We start from the raw sequence: 16185 nt of genomic DNA on the forward strand, positions 1-16185 counted from the left end.
CAATGCAGCTTCAGTTCCTGGAGGGATCTCCGAAAACTGGTACATCTGACAGTTTATTGGTTCTGTCAGGAGGACTCACTCAGTTTCTGTAATGTAGAGGAGGAGGAGGTGCTCCAGAGCAGGGCTTCCCTGCTGCACGGTCAGAGGGACAGGGCATGAGGGCTGCCTTGTGCTGGGGGGGACTGCAGGGGTGTGCAGGCAGGGGTGCCCAGGGCTGTCCTTGCGAGCAGGGTCCCTGCACCCCAGGGGCTGTGTGCTGGGGCAGGGACTCTGCCGCCTGCCAGGGTCAGCACTCAGCCTGCCCGGGGAGCTCCCCACGGCGCTGTGGGGAGAAGCTGTGGGTGGAAGGAGTGAGCCCCAGCAGGGCAGGGTCCTTCTGCTGTCCAGAGGGTGCTGCCTGGGTCAGCCCTGCTCACATCTTCAGATCACTACAGGACTTTCCCAGAAGACTTTTGAAGAAGCACAGCAAAGCAGGGGCTACCTGAAAAGCAAGTATCCTGTTCTTTCTACCTTGTACTCTGGGTTGCCTGGGTGGGCAATGGGACATAGAAATTAATGTCTCATGTCAAGAGGAGGCACTGGATTTCCAAATCTGTTACTCTTGGAAGTGAATAAAGCAGGGAGTATGAGAAATCAACACACCATGGCTTACAGACAGCAGCAGTACAACTTCTCCAGGCTCATCAGGGTTGGTCTGATGATCCCATCAGAGCCTGCATGGACAGAGAAGACATTGCACAGTGCCCGGCTGCTGGGAGGGGTCTGCAGGGCAGAGCTGAGCACACAGCGGGTGGGATGGGGTCTGTGAGCACCGACAGGGAGGAGAGGTGGGGACAGGGAACCAGCTCTCGGCAGGGACAGCTCCAGGCAGCAGAGACCTGGGCGGGGGTGGGAGGAAGCTGCAAACAAGCACTGGGGTAGGCTCCGTTAAGGCAGCTCTCATTCGGTCCTTCACTGTGGAAGTCTTCTGGGCATTGTCTGCTGGGCAATGAGCTGACTCTCCCTTTAGGACATCCCATCTTCAGGACCCCTGACCCTCTGCTTTGCCTGTCCTGCAGGGCTTGCGAGCTGCCCTCCAGAAAGGCACAGCTCTCCTGTAGGATCCCAGGGAGGGCTGAGCTTTCCCTTGGAGGTCAGTACTCTCCGCTCAGAGTCCTTTGCTTCTCTTGTGAGGGACGGTGTCCTTCTCCATCACAACTCCACCTCTGGGGTGGGAAAGAGAAGAGTGTGCAGATCTGCCCTCTGCAACAGTGCTCCCCTGCTTTCATCAGAGTCCAGTGGTTTGGTTTGTATTTTTTTAATGAGTAATTTGTGTGTGAAGTCATCTTTGAGGCAGCAGAAGGGAAAGAGCAGGGCAGCTGGGTAACAGACTGATGGGCACTGCAGCTCACCTGACTGCACTAAGCCACAGAGAGCTGAGCCCTTTTGCCTCTCCTGTCTCAAGACTCTTCACATTTTCAGTCATAGAAATGAGCATTTCTACCCCTAAAAAGAACACTCAGCAGATGTGATGGTGGACAATAAAAAACAGAGACAAAATTCTTATAAGGTCACGCTAAGCCTCTCTTCTGCAGCCCATGCTCTTGAGAGTCATGAGTGCAGATACTGATCTTTTCCATTAAGGGCGGATGACATCTGACATCCCTTGGGAACATTGGAGCTGTCACAAACCAGCTGCCAGGTACCCACTGCAGCATAGAAAAGCTGGCTCCTTGGCCATGGACAGAGGTCCTGCTCCTCACAGCACACTCAGTCAGCACAAACCAGAGAAGGAAATGCATTTCAATTTTGGGGAGGGGGGGTGAATTTCTATGAAAAAAGGATTGGCTTTGCTTGGAGAAGTCTGTCATACTTTTTCCTTGTCTATTCCAGTTTTGAACAGTACCCCTATGCCAAGAAACAGCAAATGTCCAACGGCAGCTCCATCACCCAGTTCCTCCTCCTGGCCTTCGCAGACACGCGGGAGCTGCAGCTCTTGCACTTCTGGCTCTTCCTGGGCATCTACCTGGCTGCCCTCCTGGGCAACGGCCTCATCATCACCGCCATAGCCTGCGACCACCGCCTGCACACCCCCATGTACTTCTTCCTCCTCAACCTCTCCCTCCTCGACCTGGGCTCCATCTCCACCACTGTTCCCAAAGCCATGGTCAATTCCCTCTGGGACACCAGGGACATCTCCTACGCAGGATGTGCTGCACAGCTCTTTTTCTTTCTCTTCTTGATCACAGCAGAGTATTTTCTTCTCACTGTCATGGCCTACGACCGCTACGTTGCCATCTGCAAACCCCTGCACTACGGGACCCTCCTGGGCAGCAGAGCTTGTGTCCACATGGCAGCAGCTGCCTGGGCCAGTGGGTTTCTCTATGCTCTCCTGCACACGGCCAATACATTTTCGCTACCCCTCTGCCACGGCAATGCTGTGGACCAGTTCTTCTGTGAAATCCCCCAGATCCTCAAGCTCTCCTGCTCACACTCCTACCTCAGGGAGGTTGGGCTTATTGCGGTTAGTGTCTGTTTAGCATTTGGGTGTTTTGTTTTCATTGTGGTGTCCTATGTGGAGATCTTCAGGGCCGTGCTGAGGATCCCCTCTGAGCAGGGACGGCACAAAGCCTTTTCCACGTGCCTCCCTCACCTGGTCGTGGTCTCCCTCTTTATCAGCACTGGCATATTTGCCAACGTGAAGCCCCCCTCCATCTCCTCCCCAGTTGTAAATCTCGTGGTATCATTTCTCTACTCAGTGGTGCCTCCAGCAGTGAACCCCCTCATCTACAGCATGAGGAACCAGGAGCTCAAGGATGCCCTATGGAAACTGGCCCAGTGGACGCTGTTTCACCGACAATAACCTGCCTCCCCTTCTCTGCACATTCCCCAGAGTTTATCTTAGGCCACGAGTCTGCCTTTTTCTCTTGTGATAATCCTTCCTATATATAATTTTCTGGGGTTATACTACTTGTCTTGAGGCTTGATCCTGTTGTGTCTGACTCTTGCCCAACACTGTGTCAGATGTGGCATGGCCAATAGCAGCTCTTCAATAACACGGGGTGTCCCAGGTGCAGTGCCTGAAGGCTGGGCTTTTTCTCAAATTTGCTTCCAAGAAATGTCCAAGGAATTGATCTTTCAAAAAATCTGCTCTCCTTTTGTTCTCAATGTTTTGGGAGTTAAGCTCATGGTACCACTGCGTTCCACTGGACCAAATGGTCTGGATTTAAGAGCTCTCTTCTTGGTGTCCAATGGCAGGGGAGCTGCTTCATAAGCTCCCGTTATCTTCTCAGGTTTCTTCAGGATGATGTCCTGGTTCTGGCTGGGACAGAGTTAACTTTCTTCCCGGTAGCTTGCGGGGGTGTGCTGTGTTGTGGGTTTGGTGTGAAAGGAGCGCTCATGGCCCATTGATGCTTTGGCTGTTGCTGGGTGGTGCTTGCACTGGGGGGAGCACACTCGGGGTGGTGGACCCAGCTGGCCAATGGGGTATTCTATACCATGGGACATCATGCTCAGTATAAAAACCAGGTGTGTGGGGGGCTCGCCCCCCGTTTGTGACACATGGTCGATGGTCTGTGAGCAGTTGCATTGTGCATCGCCTGCTTTGTATATTCTTTTATTGTTGTTGTTCTCATTGTTATTATTACTGCTCTACTTCATTTTATTCCAATTATTAAACTGTTTTTATCTCAACCTGGGAGTTTTCCTGCTTGGGCCCTCCCGATTCTCTCCCCCATCCCACTGGAGGGGGGGTGAGCGAGCGGATGCATGGGGTGTATTTGCTGGCTGGGTTTAAACCACGACAATCCTTTTTGGTGCCCAATGTGGGGCAGCGAAGGGTTGAGATAACAACAAATTAATTAGAGCATATTAAGGAATTTATATCTGTTAACATATTAATTTGTTCTGCACCATGCTCTTGTTTTTACTGTACCTGTTAAAGATTGGAGTTGGGTTTTGTAGTCTGGTGTGCTCTGCAATGATTGATGATGTTTTGCTGTGTGTGCAGGAAAAGCAAAATGGGGAATTCATTCACACTTCCCATTGGCCAGCAGATGTTTAGCCACTGCCAGGAAAGCATCATGTGTGTCAGTTACTTGGGAAGACAAATGCCATGACCACAAATGTCCCCCCTTCCTCCGTCTTTCCTTGTGGTTCTTTTGTTGACCATGACATCATTTGGTACAGAATATTGCTTTGGTCCGTTGGGGTCAGCTTTCCCAGCTGTGCCTCTGCCAACCTCTTGCGTACCCCCAGCCTACTTGCAGAGGGGGCAGAGTGTGAGAAGGAGGAAACCTTCAGGCTCTGCAGGGACTGCTCAGCAGTAGCCAAAACCCTGGTGTGTTACCAGTGCCGTTTAGTAACAAACCCAAAGCAGATCACCATACGGTCTGCTATGGAGAGAATTAACTGCATCCCAGCCAGACCCAGGACAGAGTTACAGGTCATAGAGTCAGGGTGAGGAATGAACTAAGTCTTGTTTAAATGACCTGAGGAAATCTGTGGATCCCAGACCCTGGCTCTTATGGGGGACTCAGTCTCCCTGGTGTTCACTGGTCAAGTGAGACAGCAGGATGCAAACAGTCCAGGAGGCTTCTTGTGGAGGTTCTGGAAAAGTTCTTAGCACAGCTGCCAAACGGGCCACCCAGTCTGATGTTCACCTGGACCTGGTACTCCCAAAGGAGGAAGAGCTGCTCAGGGATGTGAGGACCAGTGTCTGCCTTGGTAAAGCTCCCAAGAGGCAGTTTGTGGCTGTTGCCTCTGTCATATCATTGGCCACTGCAGAAGAGAGCTTGGCTCCATCATCTCTCCAGGTGGCTGTAGGCTCTTACTAGGTTGCCCCATGCCTCCTTTAGCAGCCTAGAGAGGCCCAGTTCCCTCAGACTCTCCTCCCAGCTCCTGCTTTAGGCCCCTAGCTCCACCTTGGCAGACCTCCTCTGCACCCTCTCCAGTTTCTCCACTTTCCTTTTGAAATGGGAGGCCCACTGGCTCCTATGGCATCGTCCTGGTGCCCAGCCCTTCTCCTCAGGGCACTCCTTAGCTGGCCAGGTCTCCACCCATGCTGCTGCATGGAGTTGTTGTGCAGCTTGTGGGTTGAGATCAAAACAGATAAGAGGCGAAAGAAAAAAGGTAAAACCAAACATAAACCAAAACCAACAGGCACCGCAAAGGCAATCACTTACCCCCTCCCACAAGCAGACTGACACCCAGCAGTCTCCCAGCAACAGACACCTTGAACAACAAAAAACTCCTCCTCCTTCTTCCTCTGTCCCAGCTTTTATTGCTGAGCGTGACATCATGTGGTCTGGAATATCCCTCTGGTCAGTCGGGGTCAGTTGTCCTGGCTGTGTCCCCCCACCAACTTCCCGCCCACCCCCAGCCTACTCACTGGGAGGGAGCAGAGTCAGAAACAGGGAAGCCCTTGGCGCTGTGCAAACACTGTTCAGCAACAGCCAAAACACTGGTGTGTTATCAACACTGGTTTAGGCACAAATGCCAAAGACAGCGCCAGAGAGGACGTTAACCCCATCCCAGCCAGACCAGTACACTTGAACCAGGGGACCAGAAATGGACACAGTAGTGCACTGGTGGTCTAATGAGTGATGACCACGGGGAGACAATCATCTCCCTCTCTTTTTTTCATGAGCTCTTCTTCACACACTCCAGGACACTGCTGGCCTTCTTTGCCTCCAGGTCGCACCGGATCGTGTGGATCGCTGCTGGATCGTGGTTTGCCTTCTGTCCTCCAGCACCACCAGGGAGATCTTAGCCTTTTCTGCAGAGTTGCTCCCCAGCCCCTGCCACTGCAGGGTGCCTCCTCTGGGTCATGGATACAGGTGTTAAACTGCACAGGGCTCAGCAGAGTCCCCTCTGCTGCCCCACAATGCCCCAGTATGTCCCACTGGCCTCCAGGTAGAGCATAGCCCCTTCATCCTGCACTCTCAGCCTCATCATCCAACTGGTGGGCTACCCATCTGTTTGCCTACCCATCCAGACTGGAATGGCCTAACTTGGGTACAAGAATATTGAGGGAAACCATGCCAAAAGTCTTGCTGAAATGGAGGTCAATGACATCCACTCTGCTCCCCTCCTGCACAAATGGAGTTACTTCATCATGAAAGCAATCAGGTTGGCGAGGCATGATTTACCCTTGCACAGTCCACGCTGATGCTCTTCTCTTTCAGGTGCCCAGGAATGTCACCCACGAAGAGCCATTCAATGGCTCACTCCTCACCAAAGTGAGCTTGTGCACCTGTGGTTCCCTGGGTTGCACTTTTGGCCTCTGGCAAAGATGGGTGCAACGTTGGTTTGTCCTCACTCACAAGAGACCTCTACCAATTCCGTGGCCTTTTAAAAGGGGTATGCAAGGAAATATCGATCTTGCCCTGTAACTTCATTACCACTGTTCTGCCTGTTATACGGTGTATTCAGTTTCTCTATTCTTTCCTATATTTTCACCTGTCATGATACAATGGCCATTTCTAAAATCATCTTTTCAGATGAAGACTGTCGAGACCAAGGCCCTTTCCATTATTCTCCACTTTTCTCCTCCCCTTAGTCTTTCTTCATTCCGATACCTCTCACCTATGCAGCTGCTTTGAGCTTCAGGGAGTTAAAAGCTTGCCTGTCCTTCAGTAGTCTCATTGGCTCTTTAGCCAACTCCTTCATTAGGTTCCTGTCTATCTTTTTGTATCTGTCTCTCGAAACCATTTCTGATAAGATTATCCCTTGGAGAGAGGCAGCCTCATTAGAGGCAGCTTGTACTTAGCATATGGTTACAGAGTGTGCTTTATTGTTTATGCAGACTGATCATGCTTTAATTTTCTTTCCTTACAAATAGAAAATATTCTTATGTGGCCTGTGTGCAGCCAGTTCTCTGAGGAGAGCAGGTGGGAGATGGTGCCATGGAGCTGTAACACCCAGCTGCAGAGGTCAGTGGAGAAGGGTGATGCAAGGAAGAGTGATGTAAGTCCCAGATGGCCAAGGAGAGAAATGGTGAGGTTTGGGAGGTGAGGAGCAAAGTTCTCCACACAGAGTCAGACCTCAAGGGACTGCTTCTCCTGCCTGTCCAGACCTCCTGAGGAGACACCCTGGATCACTATCACTTGGAGAATGCTTCTATCACCTCTTCCATAAATTGAAAAGATCATTTTTATTAGATGCACTTTGAAATCTTCCTTCTTAACTACTGTATGAAACCTCTCTAATTAGTTGTACAAGCCTGGAAGATCTGAAGAAAATTACATGGCTCGTTAGGGCTTTCTGTATGTTAATGATTCCCACTGTGTATTTGGTGCTGAGTCCATGAACCTCAGCTACTGAGAGAAGATTGAAGAAACTGCTCAAGAAGTCAGAAGTAAAACTCAAAGTACCTTGAAGCATTAATGGGTCCCACTGAGGACCATTACTGACAAAGCCTCCCCGTGGCCTTGTTAGAGCAGATCATTGGAGGCCATGATTGCAGGTAGGCAAAGGCACTGTGCAGGTGGCTGTAATGCTGAGAAAACCCTTGGTTTATTTTGTGAAGCAGAAAGGCCAAGCCCTCACCCCCAGGCCCTGGGAAGGCAGATCCTGTCCCTCATGCGTGGCTTAGGGCTCTTCTTGGGGGCAGCTGGATGTGAGGGTGAGCAATGCCAAGGGTAGGAAAATTCTATGGTACCTCCTGGCCTCCCAAAGAAGGGGCAAGAAGGAAGAAATGAAGTGCAGAGCCTCAAAAGAAAGTTCCTCCTTGTAGGCCTTGGTGGCAGAGGCAACTGCCTTAGCCAAGGGGACAAAGACATCGGTTTTGATGGGCCTGTCAGTCTTGCCAGAGGTCTAGGCCATCTCTACTGCAGGCTGTCCTACACTGTCCCATGCCTGCACCTCTTGCCCTTCAGGCTGTAGACACCCATCTTGCTTTCCCACCTAGCTCTCACCCCAGCATTTCTAGACCTTCACTCATGTCTACTGCAGGCTGTCCTACACTGTCCCATGCCTGCACCTCTTGCCCTTCAGGCTGTAGACACCCATCTTGCTTTCCCACCTAGCTCTCACCCCAGCATTTCTAGACCTTCACTCATGTCTCTCCACCCTCACTGGCTTTTCCTTGAAACACAAAGCCATGGGCTGATCCAGACTCCCTCTGGGTGACCTCTTACAACCACAAGGCTACCCTTTGAGTGAGAGTTCTTTTTCCTCCCCTCCAGTCTGAACCTTCCAAGCTGTGCTTTGTGGAGGTTTCCTTCTCTTCCCACTACCAAGAAAAGCTCCATCACCTCTGAAACCAGCCTTCAAACGCTTGCAGGCTACTACTGTGGTGCCCTGAGCCTCTACTTCACCAGGCTAAAGAAGCCCAGGACCTTCAGCCTCTCTACACAGGCCCCAAACTCCATCCTGGCAGATCTCCTCTGGACCCTCTCCAGTTCCTCCCAATTCCTCCAGACCAGGGAGCCCCAAAGCCAGACACCGATAATATAGATGTGACCACACCAGTGCTGAGTCAAGGGGGATGATAACTCCCTTGTCTGGGTGGCCACGCACCCCCTAAAGCAGCCCCATATGCACAGCCCCGTATGCAGGTGGCCTTATACCCGGTGAGTGTGTACCACTGGCTCATATGGCATCCCTTGGAACGGCCAGGCCCTTCTCCTCAGGGTCACTCCTGAGCTGCTCAGGTCCCAGCCTGCCCTCATCTATGGGTTTACTCTGCCCCCAGTAAAGGACTGACCACTTCTACCTGTAAAACTTCATCAGGTTTCTATTGCCAAACCCCAGAGTTACTCAAGTCCCCCTGGAGCGAAGCTCTGTTTGGACAGCTGTTAATGTGTGGGTACAGATGGCCCACCAGATTTGTGGTGCCTCTGACAAGAGAACAGCACGAGGAACTGCAGGACACTACAGATAACAGAAGGAGGTCCTAGTCTAATGGAATTGCTGACCAAGGTAGGAACTGCCCTGGTGACAAGCTCAGAAACACCAAATGAGGGTACAAAGAAAACCAAACTAGGGCCAGGGAGGGAAGGGTAAACAGAGACGTGCTGTTTGCATGGGAGGGTACAAGGATGGTCAAGGGGAAGAAATTGTGAGTGGGAAAAGAGGGAAAAAGGAAAAGAAAAGTTGAAGCACTGGAAAGGATCAGGGCTGTTTGGGGGTACCTGCCAAGCAGCCCTGCATCTGAGCAACAGCCTGGAGTGGGACAGGAAAGCCACAGATCATCCGACCAAACTTCTTTCTGTCTGACTTCAGCGGTCACTGGGAACCTGAGTGCTTTGCATCCATCACGAAGGGAAGATCTGTTGTGGATGGAAGCGCAGAAACATTCATGCTGGAAGGCACCTCAGGAGGTCTCTAGGCCAACCTCCTGCTCTCAGCAGGGTCAGCTACGGGGTCAGAGCAGGGTGCTCAGGGCTTCATTCGTTTTGGGCTTGAAAAGCTGCAAGGATGGAGATGACACAAGCTCTCTGGGAGCTCTGCTCCACTGCTTGACTGTCTTAATGGGGAGAGCTGTTCCTCCCTTGTTTCAGCTGACACCCATTGGCCCTCATCCTCCCATCATGCAAAACAGGGGAGAGCCTGGCTGCCTTTGTACCAGAGAAGAGATAAGGTGGCTGTTATTAGGGCTCCCCAAAGCCTTGTCCTCTCCTGGCTTTGCACCTTTGCACAAGGAAGGTCCATGGCATGCTGGGCTGCATTAGGAAGAGCACTGCCAGATGTGATGGACGCACTCGACCTCTTAACCAAGCCAGCAGTCATTTGGTACAGACTCATTTATCAAGGAACAAAGAAAGCTGTGGGTACAAGGAGCCTCATGCATACCTTTCCCATCGCATGTAATTTGACTACGAGCCAACCACTTTATCCCATTAATAGGACAGCCTAAGGGAGCCTTCTGTGAGCTCTCCCTGCTAGGCAGCGTGGCTGCATGGCGGTGATCTCCCCTGGAGCTGGGACACCTCTCAAGGTTGCTCCTCGAGGCAGAGAGACCTTTTACCAACAGCAGATCTTTGGTAAGTGACTGATAGCATGCTGAGTTAATACTAATGAAACACTGCTAACCCATGTAACTATTAAATAGTAATTACTATCAACTTTGTAGAGATAATTCCATTAGACATAACCTGTTGTCCAAGCCTGAGACTAAGATTGGATCTGGCTGCACCTAAGCTCCATCAGGAGTTTAGAAAGCAAGAGGGTCCACTCTGAACCTCGTGACTCAACGGGAGGGTCTTCCTTACCCTTTTCATCTCTGGTCTCTGTCTGAATCATTCTAACTCGGGTGTAACTCAATTTTCCTTTGTATGTTTCTTCCATGCAGTAATTAATAAGGTGAACCTTGCCATCAAACTTATTGAACCTTGGTGAACCACCTTCTTGAACCTTGGTAAACCACCTTGTTAAATTCCATTGTATTTATTGAACCCTATCAAATTAGAAAGCATATTGCTGCTTCCTTCTTTTAAGTGAGGCGCGTTCCACTCATTTTGTGACAAATTGGCATAGTCGGCAGGATCCGAAATCAGGATTCGCGACACCACAGGGTTGGTGGAAGTGATCCTCTCTACTCAGCACTGCTACAATTTGTCGTGCTCATTTCCCTCAGGGTTTTCAACCCCAGCACCTTCACTTGCACGTCAGCCAAAGCTGCCCTCCACATCTTCCATCAGTCCTTCCCTGCCTTCTTGGGAGAAACAAGTCCAGGAGAGCATTCCCCCATGTTGCGTCAGGGATCACCTTCCACCTTCCCTTCAAGAGAGGTCTTCTAGCAGAGGTCCATGGTCTTCAAAGTCCTCAGTCATTACCAGGGCCTAAAACTGTGTCCCTTCCTCCAGCTCTCTAAAGGAGACCTCAACCTCCTTCTGACCTTCGTCAGGCGGTTTGGTGATCCATTGGACATCAAGGAGCGAGTGATCCATGTAACAGTAAACCTGAGCAGACCCAGGCCCCGGTGCTGGGCTGGTACGTGCTCCATGGACAGCTTGGCCTTCAGGCTGTGTTGTGCTCGGTGTATCCCTTGGCTGCACGTTAAACTGGACTGTAAACGAGAAGAGGGCAGGAAGCTCCAACCTGCTACTGGCGATGAGGCCATCTGCGTGTCCTTACCTTTATCAAAAACTGCAGCAACAATTTCCCATGTGAACATCCTCTCTTTGGGTCAGTAGAAAAGATGACTAGAATTGTTCTCCTTGTAAGAAAACACTGAAGGAGCTCACAGGAGTAAAGTGGGATAACTCTTCAACGGGTGGGATCTGCACAGCTTGCTGCACCACGATGAAAGGCACCTCCTGCTGCAAAACAACATCCAAGCCTGCTGCTGGCCTATCAGGGATTCCGGCAGCTGTGACCTCACAGTCTCCTTCCCAGCCATGGGGCTCCTGCTGGCCCATGAGATCCTGAGGCACAGCTGACCTCATCATAGCATTCCCACCCATCTCCTCCTTGTGGCCTGCCAGCTGGTCAGATACAGGTCACCCCCCATTCCTCCTCCAACACCCTGTGGCTGCTCTGGGACCTCGCGATCCTTGCCTTGGCCCCAGGGGGGTGGGGGGTCAAAGTGAGGAGGTTAGAGTGTGGGTACGAGGGCTTTGGGGTACGTACTCTGTCAGCAGGGAAGAGATCTGGGCATGGACAAGCAGACGCTTCGGGCAACTGCAAAGTAGAGATGGGGCAGTCTGTAATACTCTGCCAGGATCAAAAGCTAAAGGAAGTTTCCCTTCAAAGAGCCGAGTCTGTTGGGAGCTCCACTCTCCAAAATCCCAAAGCCCGTGTGTTACACAGTGATCAGCAGCTGATGTTTCTTTCTGCACCTCTCGAACACAGTTTCTCTGGGCTTTTCCTTTGGCTGGTTTTTATCTCTGGTAGGTGTACACGCTCAGTTCCATCCAACCTGCAAACCTGCCACTTGCCCACCTTCTGCTGGGGGCCAAGCCAAAGGGATGAAGCCTCGTGCTCGTACAAGCCCGAAGCAGAGTTAAAGCACTGAGAAGTTCCCCGGTCAGCCCTGAGCCAGCGTGCAGGTATCGAAGCTGCGGTGAGATGGAAGGGCCTGGAAAACAATTCATCGGCAGGAGGCGATGGGAGAAGGCGCAGGGCATGTGGCACCTGGGATGAAGTGATACGCTCAGGTTCGTCTCTGGCTCAGTGCTGCCCTTGCACATTGACCAAGCCCCAGCTCAGAGCAGAAATTCTCGTTACCGACCGTGGGTGCCAGATGCTGTTCCTGCTCCCTCCTCCCGGTGCATTAATCCCACCTTCTGTGTATCTGCAGGGCCCTGATAATGCTGCTGGGTGGGCACCATGGATGGATTGGCAGGTTTTCTGCATGTTTCTGACTGATCTTTCCTGTTGCTTTTAAACAGGAAAACCTTGATCCGTACTCCCCAGGAACTAAGGAAATGCGAAGAACTGGTGATGACAGAGGTGCCGATCAAGGGAGGGAGTGTAGGTTAGTTCTGCTTTTAAATTTTCTTGCCTGTGTTCTAGCCAAAAGCCTTGTCTTAAACAACTGAAAGGAGCTGAACTGCTGGCTATTTTTCATCCCTACACACTTCTGTGTTGCTACGGACTTGACCAGCCGTAGTCATGGACTCTGAGCCTGTCCTGTGGTGAGGTCAAAGCGGGTATTCAAAAAAAAAAGTGTGCTTTTCCACAATGCTTCCAAGATTGAAGAGAAGAGCTGGCTGTGGGCAGGTGGGAATGCCCAGGAACGGGCAGTGTCACTCAGAACGGGGCACAGCGGTGCGGGTACAGCCGCAGCGTGACAGTTTTCATGGCCTGAGCAGCACAGCACGGATTTTCAGGCAGCACTGGCTGCTGGGGGGATGCGAGCAGCTCCTCCAGAGTGTGGGCATGGGGAGGGGAGAAGACAGTGCTGTTCCTGGGGGAGTGTGGCAGGGACAGAAAAGGCTGTGGCAGCAGTTGAGCCGCTCAGAACTCGAGCAGGAGATGATTTGGGCAATACCTGGCGAAGTCAGCGTCTTGTACGTGTTGCGCAGACTGCGTGAGGCCTGACCGCCTTACGAGGCGAGGAAAGGGGTGTGAAAGGAGCGTTGGGGTGCCAAGGAGCAGGGATGGAAGCGATCACAGACTCATTGCTCAGTGTTCCATGGGCTGTCTGTACACCCCGTGTAACTCACCGTGCGTTCAGAAAGAAGTGCCACCCTTTTGGTGAAAAGAGAAGAAAAAAAAAAGGTAATCTGTGGCAGAGCTAGAACCTGGAGTGAGATTACCATGCTTAGTCTCACCCTTCTAGAGTATCGAAAACATTTCCCTGAAACACTTTCCCAAAGTCACAAGGCGTGGCTTTCTGAAATAGCTGTTTTCCTAGGAGCTGCCTCTGAGCTCAGCCAGCTGGGAGAGTCTTGCCTGCTGTTAGTCACTGCGGCTGATGACAGCTCTCCCAGCAGTTCTGGCAAGGACAGAACAAGAGGAATCCTTATGCTTCTCTGGGCTGATTGTAATTTCTGGAACGTGTCTTGCATAAGTCGGTCTTCAGGTTTTGCAGGTTGTAGGTTTGGGACGATCTATTGGGTCATTAACATGATGCTAATTACAAAACCCGGTGGGATGGGGTTGAGAATCAGAAGGGTAAAAGTGAGAAAGAAACTTGTGGGTTGAGATAAAAACAGTTTAATAATGAAAATGAAATTGTTTAAAAAATCGTAAGGAAAAGAAAAAAACAACAGAGAGAGGGAAATAAAACCCAAGAAAAACAAGCCATGCAAATGAAAACAATTGCTCACCACCAACCGACCGATGCTCAGCCAGTCCCTGAGCAGCGGCCCCCCTGCCACCCTCCCCCAGTTTTATTGCTGAGCACATCATGTGGTGTGGAACATCCCTTTGGTCAGCTGGGGTCAGCTGTCCCAGCTGTGCCCCCTCCCAACTTCTGTGCACCCCCAGCCTGCTCGCTGTGGGGTGGGGTGAGCAGCAGAAAAGGCCTTGACCCTGTGTAAGCCCTGCTCAGCAGAACGAAAACAGCCCTGGGTTATCAACACTGTCTTCAGCACAAATCCAAAACACAGCCCCATACTGGCTGCTGTGGACAAAATTAACTCTACCCCAGCCAAAACTAGGACAGAAAGGCATTTTGGATTCCATATAATTTGCAAGAGTGCTTGAACAGTTTCATGTTATGTTGAGGTACATAGTTATAAAGTCATCAGAAGAAAGTGAAGACAAAGAAGATGAAGATGGCAAAGATACTCAAAAGCGTTACAACCTTTGACAGCAGAAACACGTCATTTACAGTTTATATGAACAGTTTTCCTTCAATGTATTGTTCTTTTCAAAGATTTACGGACGATGTTTTGCTATTTCCATATCAGAGTTTAGTGATTTAACGTAAGGCTCGCCACTGAAATGTAAGAAAAATGACTGATGTATCCAGGAAATAAGTGTAATTACATAGACCGGATAGTTTTACTGCTGTAGTTTACAGGTCTCCTTAAAACGCAGGTGTGTGTGTTTTCACTTGTGCAGTGCAGGGATTAGAAAAAAAAAAGAAAACCACAAAAAAACATCCCTGAAACTTCCCCTGAAACTAGAGGTGGATGAGACCTATCACATTTTCCGCCTCTTCCGCTACCCTGCTTTCTCTTAAACTTGTTTGTATCACTGTCACAAATTCCTTCCTCACTCCAGAGCCAAGACAATGTCAGATATTTTTTCAGGCCGGTCCTCTCCTGTCAGGCAGAGATGTCCACGCAGACGTGCTCGGTCACAGACCCTGCTGCAAGAGGACGAACGGGCGGGTGCGTGGTTGGTGGTGGTTCTCCCTTATCCACAGTGCTGTCAGTCCCCTCAGGGAATGATGCTTTGGGGGGGTTTCAGATGGGTGGTAATTACAGAATAAGTATGTGATTATTGCCGCGGGAGTCTGGGGGTCTGAGAAGAACAAAGAGGTGGGGAGGAGAGATTTTTCACAGCGCAGCTTTTGTGGGTGCGTGACGACAATCATGGAGGTGGTGGCTGAGGTTCTGTCATGGACGTTCTTTTGTTCTGGAACTGAAGCCCCAGTCGCCCCTGACAGCCTTAGTCAGGCGACTGTACCTGGGAGCGCACCGGTTCTTTTCCTGAACCTGAAGAGAATCCCGGCACAGGGAGAGCCTGTTTGGAAGTTTTAGCGGTCTGGGGGCAGAGGCCAGCTGGGGGCGGGGGCCCTCGGGGCGGGGGCCGCTTCTGCTGGTGCCGTCGCGGCCGGCAGCTCTCGCCCCTCCCAGAGCAGAGGCAGTCGCTGCGCGCGCACAGCGCTGGCTGCTCTGCAGAGCCGCGGCTGCTCTGCCCCGGGTCCTGCTCTCGGCCCCGCCCCTCCCCTTCCCTCCCCCTCCTCTCCCCCTCACCCTCCTCCCCTGTCCCCCCTCGCCCGCCTGTGCCGGTCCGTCCCTCTGTCCCCCCTCCTCTGCTCCCTCTGTCCCTCTGTCCTGCTGCTCACCGCCATGTCCCTGCGCCCCTGCCCTGCCCCCTTCTCCCTGCCCCCTTCCTCACCAGGGGTTTCCTTCCGCCACTCCCCGCCCCCCGTCCTCCGGTCCCTCTGTCCGTCTGCCGCCCCTCCCCGGCCACCCCACCGCCCTGCCCACCCCCCTCTGCCGCTCTCTCCCTCTCCCCTCCTCCTCCCGGCTCCACCGGGGCTCCAGGACCGGGGCCGGGGCAGCCCCGGGGAGGGGCCATGGGGCCTGGGGGGGCGGGGCCGGGCCGGGGGCGGTGTCCCCCAGGGTCAGAGAGCGGGAAGGAGCGCCCCGGGGCATGCTGGGAGCTGTAGTGCTGGAGCATGGGGCTGCCGGGCGGCCATGTTGGTTCCCGGGGCATGCCGGGAGCTGTAGTGCTGGGCATGTGGCTGCCGGGCGGCCATGTTGTTCCCGGGGCATGCTGGGACCTGTAGTGCTGGGCATGGGGCTGCCGGGCGGCCATGTTGTTCCCGGGGCATGCCGGGAGCTGTAGTGCTGGGGCATGGGGCTGCCGGGCGGCCATGTTGGTTCCCGGGGCATGCCGGGAGCTGTAGTCCTGGGGCACGGGGCTGCCGGACGGCCATGTTGTTCCCGGGGCATGCCGGGAGCTGTCGTTTCCCCACGCTCAGCTTCCCGGCAGCCATGTTGGCCTCGGGAGGCGCGGTCTCTGCTCCGGCTGCGTCTCGGCTGAGGTGAGGGCTGGGGCCGCGCGGGGGGGTGGGGGAGGGCTCCAAACCGCCCGGTGCGAGGGGCTGCCGGTCAGCTGGAGCCGGGCCGGCCGGGG

The 16185-nt window shown here is 52.6% G+C and overlaps 1 protein-coding gene across 1 annotated transcript; it reads left to right on the forward strand.

Moving 5' to 3' along the window:
• The first annotated feature begins 1906 nt into the window (after positions 1-1906).
• On the forward strand, positions 1907-2842 carry LOC142076167 (olfactory receptor 14A16-like). Its single transcript, XM_075138545.1, has one exon. It carries the CDS (start codon positions 1907-1909, stop codon positions 2840-2842), a length of 936 nt encoding a protein of 311 aa, XP_074994646.1.
• Positions 2843-16185: the final 13343 nt, after the last annotated feature.

The sequence above is a fragment of the Calonectris borealis genome, unplaced genomic scaffold (genome assembly GCF_964195595.1).
Source record: "Calonectris borealis unplaced genomic scaffold, bCalBor7.hap1.2 HAP1_SCAFFOLD_35, whole genome shotgun sequence".
Taxonomy (NCBI): domain Eukaryota; kingdom Metazoa; phylum Chordata; class Aves; order Procellariiformes; family Procellariidae; genus Calonectris; species Calonectris borealis.